The following is a 23,541-nucleotide window of genomic DNA, read 5'->3' on the forward strand; positions in this document are numbered from 1 at the left end:
ACAACTAAAGAAGCGATTCTCTGAGATGCAAGGAAGTGAGGGAAGACAATCTTTAATGGGGCAGCCATTCGTATAATTGAAGATTTTTCTCCAAAGATTTATGCTGAAGGAGTTAAATATCAGGAAGTGATGGCTGAACTTTATAAGAATAATTGTCGTCCTTTGCACTTTCTGGTTCGTCTGAAAATCTCACCACCTAATGATCACCCCAAATGGATTGACTCTCCAGAAGAGGGTTGGAGACTCATAAAAGAGTTCAAATCTGTCTCGCAAGCAACTTGAACGATTAATCCTTAGCTGGGAGTTGTTGAAATGGAAAAAACTTTAATACTTAATATAATATAGTTTTGGATTTAATATACACATATTTACTTACAGTTTTTATTGACTTGTAAGTGGCTAGCACAAGTCATAACACATTAATTGGTTGGATTTATCCTTTTTTGAATATATGACTAAGTTATTTTACATGAATTTAAGATGGCCGAGGTTAGTTAGGTTCTAATCTTTGTTAGACATAACAAAATATTTTAAATTACTTCTTCATTTTTTTTGTTTTGTCTTTAGTTAGTGGTGTTAATACATAACTGTCTGAGAAGAGTCAGCCAATTGGAGACAGGGGATAGTAGTTTAGCATGCTGTCTGGTTTTTGGGCTTTGTGGGGAGGGACAGGGGTGGGGTTATTAGATTAGGTGTTTTCTGACTGGGCAATCCTGAGGTTTTTCTGTCAATCATATTGCATTTTCTTTTTATCTTTGATCAAGTTCATGCTCTATTTTTCCTGGTAGATTTGATTTGTGCCTATGCAGTAACTTACTTTTCAAAATCTTATATTAAAGTTTAAATAAGGATGTCAATAAAATTAATATATTGGAATTTGAATGGTATGAACCAACCTATTAAGCAGAAAAAGATCTTTAAGAAATTAAAAACACTTCAGGCTGATATTATTTTTGCGCAGGAGACCCATATTCATAGGGAAGATGAAAATAGTTTTTTTTTATTTTGGAGAGATTATGAATTTCTTTCTTTATCAGTAACTAAAATTAGAGGGGTATCTATTTTTTATTAAATCTAAATTCCCTTTCATACATTTTAATACTGTTACTGATTCAATTGGAAGATATTTAATTGTTACTGGTCTGTTATGTGGTCAAAAGGTGGCTGTAGTGTGTGTTTATGCACCTAATACATATAGTCCTGAATTTTTTAAGAAACTATTTTCTGCGTTGCCAAATTTAAATGAACACAAGTTGATTATGGGCGGTGACTTCAATTGTTGTTTAAATCCTTTGATTGATAATTCATCAACCAATTTGCTGCTTCCTAATAAGGCTGCAACCTGTATTAACTCTTTTATTGGAATATGGTTTGGTTGATATCTGGAGATTTATACATCCTAAAGATAAGGATTTTTCTTTCTTTTTGCATGTATATCATAAATACTCAAGAATTAATTATTTTTTGCTGGACACGCAATTGGTGCCTTTTGTTGCTAATTGCACATTTGACGTCATCACGTTGTCAGACTACGCACCCATGAAATTAACATTTAGATTTCCTGATAACATCTTAAATTCTTCTCAGTAAAGATTTAATACTACATTATTACAGGACTTAGCTTTTGTAAGTTTTATTAAAGAATAAATTTCTTTATTTTTTGAATTAAATACAATTGAGGGAATGTCAAATTCGGTTATTTGGGATATGATGAAATCTTTTCTCAGGGGACAGAAAATGTCATATTCAGTAGGTTTAAGAAGGAAAACCAAAGCAGAACTTTTAGTGATTACTAACAGGATTAAAGAAATAGATAAAATTTATTCAGTAACACCTAATGAAGATCTTTATAAGGGTGGAACTTCAAACACAGCATGATTTGCTTTTGACCTATCCCATTGAGCAGCAACTTCTCAAATCTAAAAGTCAATTTTACATACATGGGGTAAGTCAAGCAAATTGTTGGCTGGTCAATTAAAAGCAGATATGGCTAGAAGACAGATTTTGAAAATACGAAGAGCTGATAGAATTAAAACCTCAAATGGTCAGTAAATTAATAAGGTATTTCTGGATTTCTACTCTAACCTTTATAAATCTGACTTTTCAGACAATACTACTTCTATGAATAGATTTTTGCAAAAGCTGAATATACCTAAAATTTCTATTCAAGATATGAATACATTAGATGCGCCTATTAAACAAGAGGAAGTAACAAGGGCTATATCCTCTCCAATAAGGTAAGGCTCTGGGACCAGATGGATATACAGAGGAAATTTTTTAAGACTTTTACTGAGATACTTAGACCTCATTTATGTCAAGTTTTCATTGATTCTATATCCTCTGGGACTCTCGTGAAAACTTTTTATGAGGCATTTATTTCACTAATTCCTAAAAAAGCAAAAGATTTATCTGTATGTGCCTCTTGTAGACCAGTTTCTTTACTAAATGTGGATTCTAAAATTCTTTCTAAAATTTTGGCCAATAGGATCGAGACTATTTTACCTAAAGTTATCTCTAACGATCAAACTGGATTTATTAAGAATATTTACACTTTAATATTCGGGGACTATCAAATATTATTTATTCCTCTCCGTCCAAAGAACCTGAATGTGTCACTTCTCTTGACGCAGAGAAAGCCTTTGATAGGGTGAAGTGGTTTTATTAATTAGAAATTTTATAAAGATTTAATTTTGGTCTGGGTTTCTTTTCCTGAATCAAATTGATCTAACAAGTTCCTATGGCTGCAGTTATAACTAACAATCAAAAATCTCCCTATTTTAGACTATATAGAGGTACCCGGCAGGCCTGCCCTCTTAGTCCTTTGTTATTAAATTTGGCTCTATAACCTCTTGCTATTTCTCTTCAGAATTCCAATAGTATTCAGGGTATTAAGAGAGGGGATAAAATGCATAAGGTTTCGTTGTATGCAGTCTACATTTCAGATCCCAAGAAATCTATTCCTTCTATGTTATCCATATTCTCCAAATTTAGTAGTTTGTCTGGATACAAGTTAAATTTGAACAAAAGTGAGTTATTTCCCATTAATAATCATTTGGATCAGTATGAGCAATTACCTTTTAGTATTGCTAAAAATCAATTTACTTATCTTGGTGTTAAAGTTACTAAGAATTTTAAAGATCTGTATAAATATAACTTTCTCCGATTAATTGACTGTACCCAACAAATACTTTCTAAATGGTCTCTTATGACACTACCGTTAATTGGTCAAATTAATGCTATTAAAATGATAGTTCTACTGAAATTCTTATACTTCAATCAGTTCCTTCATTTGTTCCTAAACAGTTTTTTGACAGAATAGACTCTTAAAATTTTAACCTATATTTGGAACAATAAAAATCCTAGATTGAGTAAACCTTTATTGCAGAAATTAAAAAAGGACGGTGGCTTTGCCAAATCTTAGACTGTACTACTGGGCAATTAATATTCGATATAATACTTGTTGGATTCATTATTCAGACATATATGACTGTCCTTTATGGGTGGAATCAGAGAAAAACTCAGTGAAGGGGTATTCCTTGGCCTCTTTACTGGGAGCTCCTCTTCCTTTAGTGCTCTCTAAGTTTGGTAGACAAAACCTTAATCCTATTATTAAACATACATTAAGAATTTGGTTTCAGTTTTGCAGATTTTTTTGAATTAAATAATTTTGACCTTTCTAGTAAAATATATTGTAACTACTTTTTTTTAAACCATCAATTTTAGATCAGCAAACACGAGGAAATCTGCAGATGCTGGAAATTCAAACAACAACACACAAAATGCTGGTAGAACACGGCAGGCTAGGCAGCATCTATAGGGAGAAGAGATGTTGATGTTTTGGGCCAAGACCCTTCGTCAGGACTAACCGAAAGGAAAGATAGTAAGAGATTTGAAAGTAGTGGGGGGAGGGGGAAATGTGAAATGATAGGAGAAGACCGGAGGGGGTGGGATGAAGCTAAGAGTTGGAAACGAGATTGGCGAAAGTGATACAGAGCTGGAGAAGGGAAAGGATCATGGGACGGATGGCCTCAGGAGAAAGAAAGGGGGGGGGAAGCACCAGAGGGAGATGGAGAACAGGCAAACAACTAAATATGTCAGGGATGGGGTAAGAAGAGGAGGAGGGGCATTAACAGAAGTTAGAGAAGTCAATGTTCATGCCATCAGGTTGGAGGCTACCCAGACTACCCAGGCTAAGGTGTTGTTCCTCCAACCTGAGTGTGGATTCATTTTGACAATAGAGGAGGCCATGGATAGACATATCAGAATGGGAATGGGACGTGGAATTAAAATGTGTGGCCACTGGGAAATCCTGCTTTTTCTGGCGGACCGATCGTAGGTGTTCCACGAAACAGTCTCCCAGTCTGCGTCAGGTCTCACCAATATATAAAAGGTCACACCAGGAGCACTGGACACAGTATACCGCACCAGCCAACTCACAGGTGGAGTGCTGCCTCACCTGAAAGGACTGTCTGGGGCCCTGAATGGTGGTGAGGGAGGAAGTGTAAGGGCAGGTGTAGCACTTGTTCCGTTTACAAGGATAAATGCCAGGAGGGAGATCGGTGGGAAGGGATGGGGGGGGGGAACCAGTGGACAAGGGAGTTGCGTAGGGCGCGATCCCTGCGAGAAGCAGAAAGAGGGGGGAGGGAAAAATGTGTTTGGTAGTGGGATCCCGTTGGAGGTGGCGGAAGTTACGGAGAATTATATGTTGGACCTGGAGGCTGGTGGGGTGGTAGGTAAGGACAAGGGAAACCCTATCCCGAGTGGGGTGGCAGGTGGATGGGGTGAGGGCAGATGTGTGGGAAATGAGAGAGATGCGTTTGAGAGCAGAGTTGATGGTGGACGAAGGGAAGCCCCTTTGCTTAAAAAAGGAAGACATCTCCTTCGTCCTGGAAAGAAAATCCTCATCCTGAGAGCAGATGTGGCGGAGACGGAGGAATTGTGAGAAGGGGATAGCCTTTTTGCAAGACAGGGTGGGAAGAGGAATAGTCCAGGTAGCTGTGAGAGGCTGTAGGTTTATAGTAGATAGGCTGTCTCCAGAGATGGAGACAGAAAGATCAAGAAAGGGGAGGGAGGTGTCGGAAATTGACCAGGTAAATTTGAGGGCAGGGTGAAAGTTGGAGGCGTGCTGAGCTCGTTGCCTCAACTTTCAACTCAACTTTGATTCCGAAATGCAATTGACCCAAGGATTTCGGATAAGGGATTGTGGACCTGTACTAGTAAGTTGGACAACAAGTAAATAGAAAAGTTAATAGAACATGATCATTTTGAGAAGAATTGATGACAAATGTATGGGGGTTATAGATCCATTATACTGTGCATTGGTTAGACCTCAAGAGAAGAACTGTATACAGTACTGGTTTAATTTTTAATGAAAGTGTTAATCCATTGGAATCAATTCAGGATTGGTTTACCAGAGTAACCTCAAGAATGTATGGGTCATCTTATGAGGAAAGGTCGAACAGGCTAGTCCTGTAGTGACCGATGTGTAGAAAAAAGAGAAGTAGTTAATTGAAACATGTCAGGTCCAGACGGTCATTTTTTAATGCAGGTGGAAATAGAATGGCAACAAAAACAAAAATTATGCATCCATCCTTAATCTCCACTCCAAACATTACAAGCTAATTGTTCTATTCTCAGCCATGATTGAGCTTCACAACAACGATAACCTGCCCAACGTCCTGATGAGCTACCAGTCCTATATTCTTTCCAAAACCAAATACATTTCTAAGCTTAATACTGTCTGCCATTGGGCAACCTCTTTCCTTTACTGCTGAAACTGTCTTCATTACCAGTGCCATTTTCAAACTCAGCATTGCCAAAGACTGCCTGGCCAATGTCCTACCACAAATGAATTTCAGATCATCAAAAGTTATTCCGGTTTGTTAGTCCAAGTTTCCTCAAAATCCTAAATTTCTATTGTATTTAAAACCTTAGCTATCTTCAAAAGCATATTAAGATTATAAATGATGAACTGATCATAGAAACATAGGAACAGTCAGGTCACATACATCAGCTCTGAGCTGGTGCTTTTCTTCTTGTGAACTGCCCAACTTCACTCACATTCAGATGAGCTTTCCAGGTCTCTGACACATGTCTGAAGCTGTTCAATGAAAGTTGTGTAAGGCATTTTGTAGTTGCATAATTTTGCATGTTCTTACACTGCAGACTCTGGATACGATAGGGTCTTTTAAGACCCAAACATTTCTTTTAAAAACAACTATTTAATTGCCTCTTAATCAAAGTTATAAGCTCTGTGACATAGAATGTGGTTTAATTTCCATCTAACGGACTCTAATAAGAGAATTCCCTCATTATTCCTTTAATTACTTTTGCAATTATCTCACTGAGCAGTGGAATTACCTTCTGACTAAAACCTATTTTTCTTGCTTGTGATTTTTTAAAAAATCAGAAGCTTTTCAAGCCTTCCCCTTGCAACTCACTTCTAATCCAAGTAACATTTCTGTGAAACACGTACGTGCTGGAGGAAACTCAGCAAGTTAGCTGGTATCAATGGAAAGGAATTGATATTTTGGGAAAAAGCCCTTCATCAGGACTAGACGCAAAGGGGCTGAAGATTTCAGTGAATCCACTTTCCAGGTCTCTGACACATGTCTGAAGCTGTTCAATGAAAGTTGTGTAAGGCATTTTGTAGTTGCATAATTTTGCATGTTCTTACACTGCAGACTCTGGATACGATAGGGTCTTTTAAGAGACTCTCAGATAGGTACATGGAGCTTGGAAAATTAGAGGGCTATGTGGTAGGGAAATTCTAGGCAGCTTCTAGAGTAGGTTACATGGTCGGCACAATGTCGTGGGGTGAAGGGCCTGTCATGTGCTATAGATGTCCATGTTCTATGTTCTACTGAGTTTAACAAATTTGCTAATTATTTAAGTAAGAATCAAAGAAAGCCCATGTGTGGTTTGTTTACCCCAAAAAAAAAGATAATGTCACTACCAGTAACTTACCATAACATCAGCTTTGTGCTTTATTTTTTTGGCTTCCTGCAAGTGATGCTCTACTGAATATTGCCTTAATAAAGAAAAGTATTGGAGGTCAGAATGCGTATAGGCAAGTTTGATTACAGACAATAGCATGTTTTGGTGCTATGGAAACCGACACATTTAAATTAAATTACTTGTCATCAAACTTGAGTAGAGGTCTTGTTGGTTTGGAGTTTTCATTAGGGAGGAGTTGTTCTGGAGTGGCATTACTGGCAGAACCTTGGTAAGACACCTGTGGATAAGAAAGTGTTACAGATGTTCATTTTAAGGTTTTCAAATACTGCAGAAGCACAAAGAAACATTAACTGTGCCTAAAGCCAACTGAATGGATAAGTAAGCCATACGATATGGTAGAGATCCACAAAAGGATAAAGGCTACCATGGTCCATGTCTGTGCAGAATTACAAGGTCTCAGGTGGGGCAACGTTACCAGCTTTATAAATAGCTTCAATATTTGTCAAGAAAAAAAAAAGTTTTCAAAGCTGTTAATGTTGAGAAATATAAACATACATCATGGCCGAGGACAGTTATAATACTACCAGCAGCAATAAACTACATATGCTGGGAATCCCAAACATAAACAGAATTTTGGAAGTACCTAGGAGAACTCATTAATCAGAACTGAAAAAGTGAGAAACCATGAAGTTGTGAGGAAGGGGGTGGGGGGGGGGGAAAGGAAGAGTAGTAGAGAAAAGCGTTTTTCTCCAACCCCCAAAAACTTTGTGTTATCTAAAGTTCAAAGTAAATTTTATTATCAGAGTACATATATATCACATGGCAAAGAGTGTGTTTGGTAGAGATGGAAGAGTAGATCAGGGAGTTCAGACAGAATGGCCCTTTGGAATGCTGAAAGTGGAGGGAAAGATGTGCCTGGATATGAAATGTTACCGAAGGTGGTAGGAATCTGTTGATGGATAAGTCAAAAGGTAGCAGATATTTGGGAAATGGATGATGAGCTGCTTGGAAACAGTAAACTGTCCAAGTGGTGGTGGTCATTAAAAGTTTCACTGGATGAAGGGAGAATGAACAATCAAGGTAGGAAGAAATAATTTCTTCAGGCAAGAATAGGCTGAAACAATAAGGCCTGCTTGTGGATATTGGAGAAGAGATAGAAGCAGATTGAGTGGGTTTGAGACTCCACAAGGTAGGAAGTTTTTCAGATCAAACTGACAAACTAAAAACATAATCTGACATCTATCTACCTTTAAGATTCATCAAGACATTTGGAGGTCTACATTTGAACTATATACTGTACATGGAAAAAATACCAGAACTAACTGTTTCTTTACCACAAGACAACAAATGAAGCAGAATTGATTTTTTACCTTGCTTTTTAGGTGTCCTGACTGTTTATCCTCCATCCTTTTGTGCTTAGAAGGTAACAATCCTGATGTCGAGTTATTCATGCTGCTCTTAACCTTATCACTGGCACTCATTGTGGGGACTTGGCATGAAGAACTACTTGCACTGTCAGTCCGAGTGTGGGCTACCTTTGCTGGTTTTGGTACAGGAGATGGAAGTGGCAGTACAAATGGTTTTTCCTTCTCAGGGATAGATGTAGAAGATCTAAAAGGAAGGAGTGAAAAGACATTATTACCTAAGGAACAATTAACTCTAGATATTACTTTTACAAGTAGATAGATTTTTGCTGCAAACTACTGACAAATATTTAGAATTTACTTTTAATGTGAAATGTAAACACTTAAGGTGTCTACAGTCTTTTTCAATGAAAACAAAATGGGAAGCCTAGATTAAAGCACCGTCTGTCCAAATCTCTAGAATGCCGCTTTTCCTTTTACAGATTAAGGCACAGATTTGAAATGGAAGGTTAAGAGGGAAGGAAAAGGAGCAAGGAAGAAAAAAAGAGGAGGGTAACAGAAGGAACAGTGATGGGTAATGGAAAGGAGAGACAGTGAGAGGTGGTATTGTTGAAGTAACTGTTGTCACTGATAATAAAATAATTGGACCCAGAACACACACACACACACACACACACACAACTCAAGCATTCTTTCTATTTTACTTGCACTCAAGGAGAAGGGTGGGGCCCCATCACCCCCACTGTTCTGAAGTCTGAACAGAAAACTGCTATTTTTATACAGAATTGGCTTATCACTTACGGATATTGATAATTGTAAACTGTATCCTGTATATGTTTGAAATTCTTACTCACAAGATCAATTGCCATTCACAATAGAGGTGTTAAAGTCAACGAAAACCTGTTGACAGCTGATAACACTTTGCAGTTAGTACAACTTCAAAGTTAGTTGTTGGGCATGCTTCACATCCTCAAAGGAAAGTACAGCACAGAAACAACAACTCATCTAGTCCATGCTGAACTATTTAAACTGCATAGTTCCATCAACTTGCACCCAGACCATAGCTGTCCATACCACTGCAATCCATGCACCTATCCAAACTTCTGTTAAATGTAGAAATTGAACTTGCATGCATCACTTGCACTGGCAACTCGTTCCACACTCTCACAAAGCTCCTCATTACCCTACCTCATAAGGGGGTCTGTGTTGAGATCAATTCTTTTTACGTTATATGTCAATGATTTGGATGATGGAATTGATAGGTTTGTTGCAAAGTTTGCAGAAGATGTGAAGATAGGCAAAAGAGCAAATAATTTTAAGGAAGCAGAGAGGCTACAGAAGGACTTAGGTTAGGAGATTGGGCAAATAAATGGGAGATGGAATACAGTGTCAGGAAGTGTACAAAGTCATGCACTTTGGTAGAGGAAAATAAAAGGTTGAATATTTTCTAAATGGAGAGAAAATACCAAAAACTGAGGTAGAAAGGGACTTGGGGGTCCTTGTGCAGGATTCCCTAAAGGTCAATTTGCAGGTTGAGTCTGTGGTAAGGATGGTAAATGTGACATTAGCCTTCATTTCAAGAGGACTGGAATATAAAAACAATGATGTAATGTTGAGACATTATAAAGCATTGGTGAGACCTCACTTGGAGTACTGCGAGCAGTCTTGGGCTCCTCATCGAAGAAAGGATGTGCTGACATTGGAGAGGGTTCAAAGGAGGTTCACGGAAATTATTCCAGGATTGAATGGCTTGTCATATGAAGACTGTTTGATGGTTCTAAGTCTGTATTCACTAGAATTCAGAAGAACGAGGGATGACCTCATTGAAAGCTATCAAATGGTGAAAGGCTTTGATAGAATGGATGCAGAGAGGATGTTTCCTATGATGGGAGAGTCGAAGACTAATGGACACAGTCTCAGAATAGAGAGGCATCCTTTTAGAATGGTGATGAGGAAGAATTTCTTCAGCCAGCGAGTGGTGAATCTGTGGAATTCTTTGTCACAAGCAGCCGTGGAAGTCAAGTAATTATGTATATTTCAGGCAGAGGTTGATACATTCTTGATTGGTCAGGGCTTGAAGCTATACTGGGAAAAGGCAGGAGATTGGGGCTGAGAGGAAAATTGGATCAGTCGCGATGAAATAGCAGAGCAGACTTTATGGGCCAAATAGCCCAATTCTGCTCCTATACCTTTTGGTCTTATGGTCTATCAGTCTCTGCCTATCCAATACTCATATATCTGGTCCCTTAGAATAACTTCCAATGCCTTTCCCACTATTGACGCCAAGCTCACTGGCTTATAATCTCCTGACTTTTTAGAGCCTACCTTAAACAGAAAAACAACATTAGTTATCCTCCAGTCCTCTAATACCTCAGCTGTCACTAAGGATGATGTAAATATCTCTATTTGAGCCCCTGTAATTTCTGCACTTGCCTCCCACAGGGTTCGAGGGAACACCTTGTCAGGCCCTGGGATTTTATCCACCCTAAATCAGAATCAGATTTATTATCACTGGCATGTGTCTTGAAATCTGTTAACTTAGCAGCAGCAGTTCAATGCAATACATAACACAGAAGAGGAAAAAATAATTATAAGTAAATCAATTACAGTATACATATATTGAATAGATTAAAAATCGTGCAAAAAAACAGAATACATATTTTGAAAAAGTGGGATAGTGTTCATGGGTTCAATGTCCATTTGGGAATTGGATGGCAGAGGGGAAGAAGCTGTTCCTGAATCGCTGAGTGTGTGCCTTCAGGCCTCTGTACCTCCTACCAATAGTAAGTGAGAAAAGGGCATGCCCTTGGTGCTGAAGGTCTTTAATAATGGACGCTGCCGTTCTAGAGACACAAACTCATTTGTAAGGCCAGTGATGTTGTGGGGGTGGAACTGGACTCTCTGACGGTGGTGTCTGAAAAGAGTTGTCCAAGTTGCATGCCATCTTGGACAATGTCTCCCATCCACTCCATAATGTACTGGTTAGGCACAGGAGTACATTCAGCCAGAGACTCATTCCACTGAGATGCAACACTGAGCATCATAGGAAATCATTCCTGCCTGTGGCCATCAAACATTACAACTCCTCCCTTGGAGTGTCAGACACCCTGAGCCAATAGGCTGGTCCTGGACTTATTTCCACTTGGCATGATCAACATTATTATTTAATTATTTATGGTTTTATATTGCTATATTTCTACATTATTCTTGGTTGGTGCGACTGTAACAAAACCCAATTTCCCTGGTGATCAATAAAGTATGTCTGTCTGTCCCTTGAAGATGTCCTGGGTACTTTTGTAGGTTATTACCCGAGATGGAGCCGACTAGATTTACAACTCTCTGCAGCTTCTTCTGGTCCTGTGCGTAGCCCACCCTCCCAATACCAGACAGTGATGCAGCCTGTCAGAATGCTCTCCACGGTACATCTATGGAAGTTTTTGAGTGTATTTGTTGACATGCCAAATCTCTTCAAACTCCCAATGGAGTATAGACTCTGTCTTGCCTTCTTTATAGCTGCATCGATATGTTGGGACCAGGTTAGATCCTCAGAGATCATGCAAGATTGTTGCTGCAACACTACTCCAGTCCTATCTCACTTCTGTACGACCTCTCATCTCCATCTGAGATTCTACCAACAATGGCTGTACAATCAGCAAATTTATAGATGGAATTTGAGCTATGCCTAGCCACACAGTCATGGGTATAGAGAGAGTAGAGCAGTGGGCTAAGCACACCCCCGAGGTGCACCAGTGTTGATCATCAGTGAAGAGATGTTATCACCAATCCGTACAGATTGTGGTCTTCCGGTTAGGAAGTCGAGGATCCAATTGCAGAGGGAGGTACAGAGGCCCAGGTTCTGTAACTTCTCAATCAGGATTGTGGGAATGATGGTGTTGAAAGCTGAGCTATAGTTGATGAACAGCATCCTGACATAGGTGCTCGTATTGCCTCAAGACAGTGAATACTTCCTCCTCTTCTACAATCTGTTTAGGGTTCATGACTTCACTGCAGTTTTCCTCTTACTCCTACAGATTCTATATCTATCTCCTAAGTCAATACAGATGCAAAAAAATCCATTTAAGATTTCCCACATCTTTTTGGCTCCATGCATAGATTACTATTCTGATCTTCCCGGAACAAGTTTGTTCCTTGCAATTCTTTTGCTCTTAACCTATCTGTGTAGAACCCCTTTGGGTTCTGCTTCACCTTGTCTGATAGAGCAACCTCACGCCTACTTTCAGCACCTCCCCCCCCCCCTACCGATTTCTTTCTTAACTGTTGTCTTGCATTTATCTTACTCAAGTACCTCATTTGCTCCTAGCTGTCTATACCTGCTATGCACCTTTTTATTAAAACCAGGACCTCAAGGATTACCTAAACCTGTTATATTTACCTTTTATTCTGACAGGCAAATACAAGATCTGTACTTGCAAAAATTCAGTTTTGAATGCCTCCCACTTACCAAGTACACCTTTACCAAAAAAATACCCTGTCCCAATCCACACTTGCCAGATCTGTTATGATACTATCAAAATTTGCCTTTCTCCAATTTAGAATCTCAACCTGTAGACTACCTTTTTCAATATTTTCTTTGAAACTAATAGCATTATGATCATTAGGTGCAAAGTGCCCCCTACACAAACTTCTGTCACCTGCCCTGTCTCATCCCCTAATAGGAGATCAAGTATCACACACTCACTTGGGACTTCTATGTACTGATTAAGGAAACCTTCCTGAAAACATTTGACAAACTATCCCATCTAGTTCTTTTACAGAATGTGAGTCCCAATCAATGTTAAAATCACCTACTATAACAACCTTATGTTTCTTGCAACAGTCTGGGGTGTTAAACCCTATCAAATTTTCGAGCAGACAGCCGATGGTATTTTGAAGTTAGTAGAGAAAATAAGGCCTTAGTTGTTGGGTATATTTCACATCCTTCTGTTATCTCATCTTTGTCTGGCACCCCCTATTATGTAAAGGGTCACAATGTTCTAAGAAGAGCTTTGTGGAAAAATTTCACTACAGGCTCACTCATTTGGTTTGAGTGCCCGCTGTTGAAGTCACTCCAGCCCATCATGTCTGTAAGTGAGAAGAGTTGGTCTCACTTGACTAAACTGCCCCAGGTTATCTTTGCTTAACTGAAAATTCAAGTGTGTGATGATAACCATTCAGAAACGCAAGATGTGGAGCTAAGAAAAAAAAGAATAAAAAGTCATTAGTGGGAATAGAGTAATTGTACAGGATATAAATCCCAAGAGTAATTGTACAGGATATAAATCAAGGAATAATATCCTGTAGATAGAGCATGCAAAGAAGGTAGTTTGAGGATGAGACAATTGGGTTTCAAACTAATGTTCAAACTTAAATAAAGACAATCAAAATGGCATGAGGATCGAGTGATGGAAAAAATAAAGGGTAAAGCAGATCAGCAGTTGCAGACAATTAAAAGAGATATTTCAAAAATTATATCAAAGGTATTTCCAGGGAAAAAACAGGACCCCATGGGAAGATTTTCCCTGTTCCTAATGCACGATCCATGATTAAGGAAATTAGATTTAAAGGAAGTGAAAGTATTACCACTAGGCCAGAAAATTAGGAAAAAAATGTGAAACTTACTTACTGCCAGCTACACCACTGGCATTTAGGGCAGCATTGAAAGTCCTCCATCTCTGTCTGTATAGGAGGATTGTTCATTGGTGTTTCTGTAACAATTGTTTTTTTGACCAGCCAGGGCTGTTAGTCCTGAGCTGAACCCCCAAACCTGGAGGACCGGTGGACACTCTTAGCCTGGCCTCTACCCTTTAACCTGTTTGGCATGAATGACCCTATCAAAAGTCAAAGCACAAGGCCCTGATTCCAGCCTACAAACTGTAGCTCTCCTGGTTGTTGAGGCATGCAAGACTCCAAACTCTATGACAAGGTTGTGGTCCTCTTGGAGAATGTGGAAACAAATGAGTAAATAATACAGGTTTACTGCAGGTACATAAAATGGAAGGAAATAGTTAAAGTAAACATGGGTCTAAAATGAGATTAGGAAATTCACTCTTAATTTTTTTTTAAATGGTTCCAGAGGTAGGACTATCTGGAAGTATAATACCCTCATAGAAGAAATAGAGGGGGGGGGGGGGCAGAAAATGAGAAACTAAAGGTCAGTTTGTCAAATATCTGTCACTAGGAAAATGCTGGAATTGACTATTAAGAAGGTTGTATTAAGATACTCATAACAGTCAATATAGTTTAATAAAGTTATTTGATGAACTTGCTAGAGTTTATTAGAATGTCACAGATAAAGAGAAATGAGTAGATATAGTATATTTGGTTTTCCAGAAACAACTGATAGTGTTTCAAATGATTTCTGCTTAAGAACACACAAATTCTGGGTTACTATCTTGGTACTAAAAAAATTAATCCGAATCAGATTTAAAATCGCCGGTATATATTGTGAAATTTGTTTTGTGGAAGCAGTTCATTGCAGGATTGGCACACCAAGAGAAAGCAGAGTTGAAATAAATAGTTTTTAGATTAACCATCAAAAACAAATAAAATTTAACCAGGGATCAATGGTGGAGTTTTAATTACATTAATGAGTTGACCACAGCACACTCGGTTGCTTCATCTATCTTTGCTGATGAGACCAAAATAAGTGGCTGAACAAGTTACGAGAGGGACATAGACTCAAAGACACATAGATAGGCCCAATGGGGGAAAATATGAAGTTACCCATTTTGGAAGAAAGAATGAGAAAAATTATGTAAATGGAACAAGATGACAAAATATTGCCCAATTATCTAATGAATTTAACATTAAACACATAGCGCATATTTTCCTCGCATGAATATAGTGATGAATCAATTATAACTTACTTTTAAGTCAATAGCATAACATTTTATGTAAAGTTTGGATATTAAACACAGAGCGCATATTTTCCTCGTATGAATATATAAAATCTTTGCAACACACCAGTGAGAGGATAAAGTAAGGGCTGGGGTTCCCCGTGCTGGGCCGCGGTGGTCGCAGTCCGGAGAGAGCGACCGAGTGAGCAGTGAGGACCTCCTTGTAGGTAGGTGGGATCTATTGGCCGACAAAAGTTTGGCTCGAGGAATGACTTTCAGTAGATCGCAGCGAGGTAGCTGCTCTGCTACTTATGAAACCCTGAGCCCGAATTAGGTCGTCTGCGAATATTTTAGCACTGGGTTCCCCACAAACATTCGGTGTGCTAAACAGGTTTAGAGGTGGCGCCCATCTGTCTGCGCTTCAGGCCAGTAGCAACGGCACTTCTCGCCGGCCACGCGAAGCAGCCGGTTACCACAGGCCAACCAGTGATCCCTGGCGTGAGGGTATCACTGCGTTTAGGCGACTGATGATCTTGCATGCATTCAAGTTCAACAGTGGGCGTGACAGGGAATGAAGAAAGGTGCAGCTGACTCATATCATTTCATATCGCCAAATCATATTGTTTCCTTGTGGCCTGGTAGCACATGCTTTGCGGCCCAGTACCAGTCTGCAGCCCGGTGGTTGGGGACAACTGTTTTAAAGGCTATAGAGTATATAAGTAAGAAGCTTTAATAGAAACTGCAGGGTGCTGGTGAGTCACAAGGAGTACTCATCAAGTTTTTGTCTCTATAGTTAAGGAAGGATGGGTTCATACCTGGCAATGCAGAGAAGGTCCACTGAGTTGATTTCTGAGATAAAGGTTTTAATGCATAAAGGAAGTTTGAGCAGGTTGGGCTACATTCAGTTGGATTTGAGAAGGCCAAGAGATGACCTTATTGAGGGGATTGATTGGGTGGAGGCTGGAAAGATGTCTTTTGCGACTAAGTTTATTTAGAGCCATGGGCATAGCTTTAGAATAATTTGGTCAGAGTCAAGGAGGAATTTCTTTGCTCAGAGAGTACACACACTTTGGAATTCTCCATTACCAGAGAACTATGAAGGTGAAGTCATGCATCATAGAAGACAGGGGGAAGGCAGCAAGGACATGGTCTTACTGAATGACAGTAAAGGTTCAAGGGATTGATTGTGCAGTTTCTATTTCCTATGAGAAGGCAGAGATTGAGCAGAGTGAGGTGGGCACAGGCAGGGGAAAAGGTAGCTTGTGGGCGAAAGCAGAAGAGATACAGAGGCCAATATAGTTCAAGACACAGCCTTGCATTAGATTTGCATATACAAAACCAAAGAAATGTTATGCCTCACTGATTTGCCTGAATTTAATTCTGACTGTGGTTGTAAAATACTTAAACAGAATACTCTTTCTCATATTCAAGTATAATTTTGTGACAATCAATCAATAAGTTATTGATCGACTTCTTGGCAGAGAATAAGCGATACTTGCACATCAGGCTTCTACTTGCAAACAAAATTGCCACACATGTGTTTGATGATGTAGACTGTGTAGACTGGCACCCATGCATAAATAAAACTTTCTGAAGATATTGCCAGTATCAAAATCTAACTGAATCACACTGGGTAAAGAAATGTAAGGTTTGTTCTGGTCTTAAATACTGGTTTTATTTCTTTCTGTGACCACCACAGAATGGCTCTGTACTTCAGCCAGTTTGCAGGCTAAATATATTCAAAGCATGGTATAGGAAGCTGCAATTTCCACTGTGGCCACTGAATCAGCAAGGCCAAGTTCAACAGGTGTCTGCTGAGAACTGCTCAAATGTATCACATTAAATCCCTCTAGCTAATTTTAGACATTGTGATACCCAATACACACCGCTTATGAATAGATTCTTTATGGCTTGAAGAAGACAACTTATTTTCTTTATCCAACCTTGGCTTTTTGCTCTCACTGCCTTCCATGTCAATCTGTAACAAAAAATTTTAGAAATGAAATACAACAATGTTAACATTCATAATAAAACTACTGTAGAATTCTTCCCACTGAGTATTTATACAATTACTAAAAAAAACCTGAAATATCTTCTACATGGGAGCAGACTTGTAGTTTGACCGGATCAGCATTTGACAACACATTGGCGAACTGCAAACTCAGAATTGACCGGCATGGGCAAGTTTGATAATTGAAATACTTGGTGCAAGGCCACATGATCAAAATGGAAAATTACTCCATCATGTTTCTTCTCACACTGTCTATGCCAATCACAGCAACATAAATATCTCAAGGGAAATGCAGGATTACCACCACGACACAGAAGCTCACCGAAAGAAACAAATTAAAATCTACATACAGCTAGCAGACTAATCACTACTATATTAGTTTTACACCATTTTGTTCAATCTAGTCAATAGTTATTTTCTTAAGAATTTCTGCATGTATGTATGTCTAATACCGAGATTCCTTAAAGAAATTTGAAAAATAAATCTCCAAACATACCACAAGGCTGAAATAATTACCTTCAACAGAAACATTCATCTCTCTATACGTGAGGAAGATGTTTGCCAATAGAAAAATTTCCTGATACCTACTGACTTTATTCCTGATGTTATATTCAAGAGTACTATCTAAAAACAGAAAATGCTGACTGACAACAGAGAAAAACAAAGCTTGGGTGCCGTGGTATCGCAGTGGTTAATGTAATGTTATTAGAGTGCTAGTGATCTAGGTTGAATTCCACCGCTGTCTGTAAGGAGTTTGTACTTTCTCCCCGTGCCTGCATGAGTTTCCTCTGGATGCTCTGGTTTCCTCCCCCATTCCAAAGATGTACAGTATAGTAGGTTAGTTGGTCACATGGGTGTATTTGGACAGAACAGGCTTGTGGGCTGGAAGTGTCTGTTACCTGGCTGTATCTCTAAATAAAAATAAAATTAAAGTTCCAGGTCTGTGATCCTACATGAGACCTGATGAACATGAGTATGATTTCGCTTTACACAAAATGCTTCTTGATCTGTTGAATACCTTGTGAATTTCTGTTTCTTTTTCAGATATTTTTCTTTTCAATTGGTGACCTTGTCCATGAATGTGGACAAATGGGAGTGTAAATTTGTAGGATTTGGTTTGTCCTGGTTTTTGTGAACATATATTGCAGCTGTTCAAGGAAGGAGTGGTAAAAATATTTTGGAGTACTTCTGAATGATGGAAGTACTCAGAAAGATCTACAGCTTTCAACAATTAGGACAAGGAAGTGGAGCAGTTTTAATGTAAACCTCCACTGCCCAATGACAGTTTCATAAGTCAAACTGCACACTGCATTTTGATCATCATTGATGATGATGTTAGGCTCATCTGCGAGTGGTACACACATAAAGTACCTTATATCAAGAATGGCCTATGAAAAGGCAGATTAATGTAATCAATTTAGCATAATTGTTTGCAGTACTGAAGACACACACTTCACACCAGGCAATCTGCCCAATCTAATTTCACTGGGGAAGGTATAGCAACGAAACAGTTGAATTTAACAATCTGAAGAAAAGCATAAGCATCAAACTTTGATATTCATGCTGACTTGTGTATAAAAGATTAGATGAGGTTAATATCTTAATACTAATGGTGAGGAAATATAGCTCTTTGCAAGACAAGATTACATAAGTACTCAAGAGGGGCAGAAAATTAACCCATCAGCCAATTACTTGGTTATGCTTGATTACAAGTACCAAGATACTAATGGATCTTGATTTGTGGAAGGAGAACAATGAAGAGAAACACTCACCGCATGCTTTCTCTTGGTCTTGCTTGATGACCTTTCTTTGCTTTCCTTTAATCCTTCCATATTCTTCTGGCTGTTGTGTTCCACTGTATGGTTCTTGGATAGTTTGCTCTCTTTGCAAGATGATGGGATTCTTGATAGCAAACTTAAATCGATTTTTACCACCAATGGCCAATCAACTTTACTCTCTCTTATTGGAGATAGCAAACTTCCAACTCCTGTGTCTGACAAAACTTGATCTTTGAGAATGTTATCCTTTGCCTGATTGATAGATTTAACTGGCTTAGACCCATTTTCTTTTGTGATGGTTTTTGTAGTAATATTGCCATTTTCTTCTTTGAACTTACCAGGTTTATTAATGCTGCTGTGAATTTCCTCCATAAATTGATGGCCAGGTTTGTTGATGCAAGCCCTGGTTTCCTGCTTATCACTATTAGCAGACTGAAACTGGGTAGTCCTGTTTACATCTTTGACCCCAGTGGCAAGCTTGTTAATGTTTGTCTCCTTTGTGTTCTTGACCTCCACAGATTTAGGAAAAGTAGTTCTACTTAACTCTCTTGCCAATTTACTGTTGTTAGCCTCATTTTCCTGCCTCTGAGGTACAGGGGCAGCAGAAGGCAGATTATAACTGGATGGTGGCTCATCTCTGTTTGAACATTGGTCTGTGGACAAAGAGCCTTTACCTGTAAGTTGCTTGCATTTGGCAGGATTCAGGACTGGACTCTTCAGCTTTTTTCTTTCTGATAAAATCTTGGCTGAAGATTTAGTTTCCCTTTTTTCAGTTGACCATTCTCCAGCTTTTACCTTTACTTTGGCATGCTCTGTGTGAGGTTGGTCATTATTAGCATATCTGCAATCTTCATTCTCTTGGTTTGCTTCAGGTACAAGGGTTAAAATAGATTTGTTAGGTTTCTTTTCACTAACAGCTTGTTGCTGATCATTGGTGCTGTGCAGAGCAGAAGATTTCTGATGTCTGTTTCTGCTTGGAGAAGGTTTCTGTGTAGTTATTTTCTCTCTGCTAGAACCCGTACCATCATGGTCCTCCTTTGCATCAGTTCTTTGGCTGTCCTGGGAGATGTGCTCATCTGATGAATTGCTGTGGCTCTTGGAAGGCATGGCTGGCTGGCTGACGTTCAGCCAGTTATCAAGTTGCCATTTATTTGCTGGTGAAGGATCAGGCTATAATAGAGGCCACAATATGAAACAAATCAGCTGCAATACACAAGTCAAACACATACAGGCAGTTTTAAAAAGTATAATTAGAATAGTGCTCAAACTATTAACATTTAAAATTACTTTAGCTTAGCAAAAGCTCAGCACTCCTATTTTCATAGAACATCAATCTAAACATACACTGCAAATGAATGTCCATTTCTCACGTATCTGAGCATGGGAGTTACTGAATAATTGAGTAATTGAGTAACAATTGAGTAACAATTGAGAATTTATGTATCTTTCAAGAAGCTACTGCATATTAATATAACAACCCAACATCTGTTAGATTTAATGTAACCTCAGCTGCAGATAAAAGGGCATGCCCAAATAGAGTGGCCACTGTTGGAGTAGCCATTGCCAAAGTGTACCAGTGAGAGAGTGTGAAGGCTTTGGCTTCCTGAAACACAGGAGTAGAATTAGGCCATTTGGCCCATCAAATCTGCTCTACATTTTAAAATTGGCCGATCCATTTTTCCCCCCTCAGCCTCACTCCCTAGCGTTCTTCCCAACCTTTGATGCCATGTCCAGTCACGAACCTATCAAGCCCTGCCTTAAATACACCCAGTAACCTGGCCTCCACAGCTGCCTGTGGTAATAAATTCCACTAATTCGCCACCCCTGGCAATCGAAATTTCTCTACATCTTTGTTCTAAATAGACATCCTTCTAGGACAAGAGGACACAGCCTCTTGTCCTAGACTCCCCCACCATGGGAAAAATCCTTTCCACAGCTACTCTGTCTAAGCCTTTGAACACTCAAAACGTTTCAATGAGATCCCCTCCCATCCTTCTAAATTCCAGTGAGTACAGACCCATAGCTATCAAACGTTTGTCATATGATAACCCTTTCATTCCCAGAATCATCCTCATGAAGCTCCTCTGAACCCTTTCCAATGCCAGAACATCTTTCCTTAGATAAGCAGCCCAAAACTGTTCATAATACTCAGGGTGAGGCGTCAGCATCACATCCTGCTCTTGTGTTCTAGACCTTGTGAAATGAATGCTAACATCACATTTGCCTTCCTCACCACTGACTCAACCTGCAAGTTCACCTTTAGGGTGTCCTGTGCAAGGACTCCCAAGACCCTTCGCACCTCAGACTTTTGGATTTTCTCTGCATTTAGAAAATAGTCTGCACATTTATTTCTTCTACCAAAGTGCATGAATATGCATTTTTTTGACATTGTATTTCTTTTGCCACTTTCTTGCCCATTGTCCTAATCTAAGTCCTTCTGCAACCTGATTCCTCAACACTACCTGCCCATCAATCATCATATCATCTGCAAACCTGGCAACAAAGCCATCCAATTCATCACCTAAATTATTGATATACAGCATAAAAGGCAGTCCCAATACTGACCCCTGTAGAGCACTACTAGTCACTGGCAGCCAACCAGACAAGGATCTTTTTATTCCTACTTGCTGCCTGCTACCAATTAGCCAATGCTCTAACCATGGCAGTAACTTTTCTGTATTACCATGGGCTCTTAACCTGGTAAGCAGCCTCATGTGTGGCACCTTGTCAAAGGCCTTCTGATAGTCCGAATATACAACATCCACTGCATCCCCTTTATCCATCCTACTTGTAACTTCCTCAAAGAATTCCCACAGGTTCACCAGGCAAGATTTTCTCTCAAGGAAACCATGCTGACTTTGTTCTATCTTGTCCTGTGTCACCAAGTGTTCCATAACCTCATCCTTAACAATTGATTCCAACATCTTCCCAACTGATTTACAATTTCTTTTCTTCTGCCTTTCTCCTATTGTCTAGTCCTTTGGCACCATGCCAGAGTCCAAATATTTTTGAAAGATATGCTCCACAATCTCTATCGCTACCTCTTTACAACCCTAGGGTGTAGTTCATCTGGTCAGCATGACCCATGTACTCTTAGGTCTTTCAGCTTTTTGAGCACCTTCGCCCTTGTAAAAGTAACTGCACTCACTTCTCTTCCCTCACACCCTTCAACATCCAGCACATTGCTAGTATCTTCCACAGTGAAGACTGATACAAAATATTCATTTAGTTCATCTGCCATCTGCTTGGCCCCTGTTATTATTTCTCCAGCCTCATTTTCTAGCAGTCCCATATCCAATCTCATCTCTTTTTTTTAAAAACATACTTGAAAAAGGTTTTACTATCCACTTTGATATTGGTTGCTAGCTTGCTTTCATATTCTATCTTTTCCCTCCTAATGATTCTTTTAATTGCTCTCTGTAGGGTTTTAAAAGCTTCTCAATCCTCTGTCTTACCACAAATTCTCATGTTGTTGTATGCCCTCTCTTTAATTTTTACATTAGCTTTGACTTACCTTGTCAGCCACAGTTGTACTATATTGTCATTTGAGTATTTCTTTGTTTTTTTGAATAAATCTATCCTGCACCTTCTTTTTCCCAAGAAACTCACACCATTGCTGCTCCGCTGTCATCCCTGGCAGCAGCTTCTTCCAACTTAATTTGGCCAACTCCTTTCTCATACCATGTAATTTCCTTTACTCCACTGAAATACTGTTACGCTAGACTTTACTTTCTCCCTATCAAATTTCAAGTTATTCCCAATCATATTGTGATCACTGCCTCCTAAAGTTTCTTTTACCTTAAGCTCCCTAAGCACCTCCTGTTTATTACAGGACAACCAATCCAGTATAGCTGCTCCCCTAGTAGGCACAACAGCAAACTGCTCTAAAAAGCCATCTTGTAGCTATTCAATAAACTCACTCCTAGTGATAATAAATTTAGTCAAGAAGAAAAAGGAAAAGTATGTGAAGCTTTGTCAGGATCAAATGAAGCACATGAGTATAAAGAAGCCAGAAAGGAATTAGGAAAGTTAAGAGGGGCCACGAAAATTCCTTGGCAAGTAGGATTAAGGTGAATCCGAAGGCATTCTATACGTATATCAAAAGCAAAAAGGTAACTAGAGAGAGGGTGGGACTACTCAAGAATAAATAACGTTTGTTTGGATGCAGAAAATGTGAGTGAGGGACTTAATGGTACTTTGCTTCAGTACTTACCAAGGAAAAGGATATTAAGGACCAGGAGATCAGTGCTGAGTGTACAAATACATTAGGATGTTTAGAGGTGAAGCAGGAAAAAGTGTTGGGCCTCCTAATGAGTATTATGGTGGATTAGTCCCTTAAGCCTGAAGGGATTTACCTCTGGCTATTGAAAAAGGCAAGAGACGAGATTGCTGGGCCTTTGACCAGTATCTTTTTGTCCTTTTTAACCACAGGTGAGGTGGGTCCTAGAAGACTGGCAAGTGGCTAACGCTGCATCTCTATTTAGGACAGGTAACAAGGGAAAATCCTGGGAACTATAAACCAATGAGTCTCACGTCAGTTGTAGGGAAGTTGCTGGAGAAAATTCTTTGAGATCCAATACAGTATGTGTGCATTT

The 23,541-nt window shown here is 39.2% G+C and overlaps 1 protein-coding gene across 3 annotated transcripts in view; it reads right to left on the reverse strand.

Annotated features, from left to right (window-relative positions):
* The window catches only part of LOC132404517 (AF4/FMR2 family member 3-like), a 153,948-nt gene that overhangs the window by 15,017 nt on the left and 115,390 nt on the right, over positions 1–23,541 (reverse strand). For all 3 annotated transcript variants that reach the window (XM_059988678.1, XM_059988677.1, XM_059988676.1), the window contains exons 11-15: positions 18,941–20,116; positions 17,044–17,135; positions 8,328–8,568; positions 7,137–7,234; positions 6,967–7,030 (exon numbers count right to left, since the gene is read on the reverse strand). In XM_059988678.1, coding sequence (XP_059844661.1) covers positions 6,967–7,030; positions 7,137–7,234; positions 8,328–8,568; positions 17,044–17,135; positions 18,941–20,116 — 1,671 coding nt within the window. The remainder of the gene's footprint in view (positions 1–6,966; positions 7,031–7,136; positions 7,235–8,327; positions 8,569–17,043; positions 17,136–18,940; positions 20,117–23,541) is intronic.

Source organism: Hypanus sabinus, chromosome 14 (genome assembly GCF_030144855.1).
Source record: "Hypanus sabinus isolate sHypSab1 chromosome 14, sHypSab1.hap1, whole genome shotgun sequence".
NCBI lineage: Eukaryota > Metazoa > Chordata > Chondrichthyes > Myliobatiformes > Dasyatidae > Hypanus > Hypanus sabinus.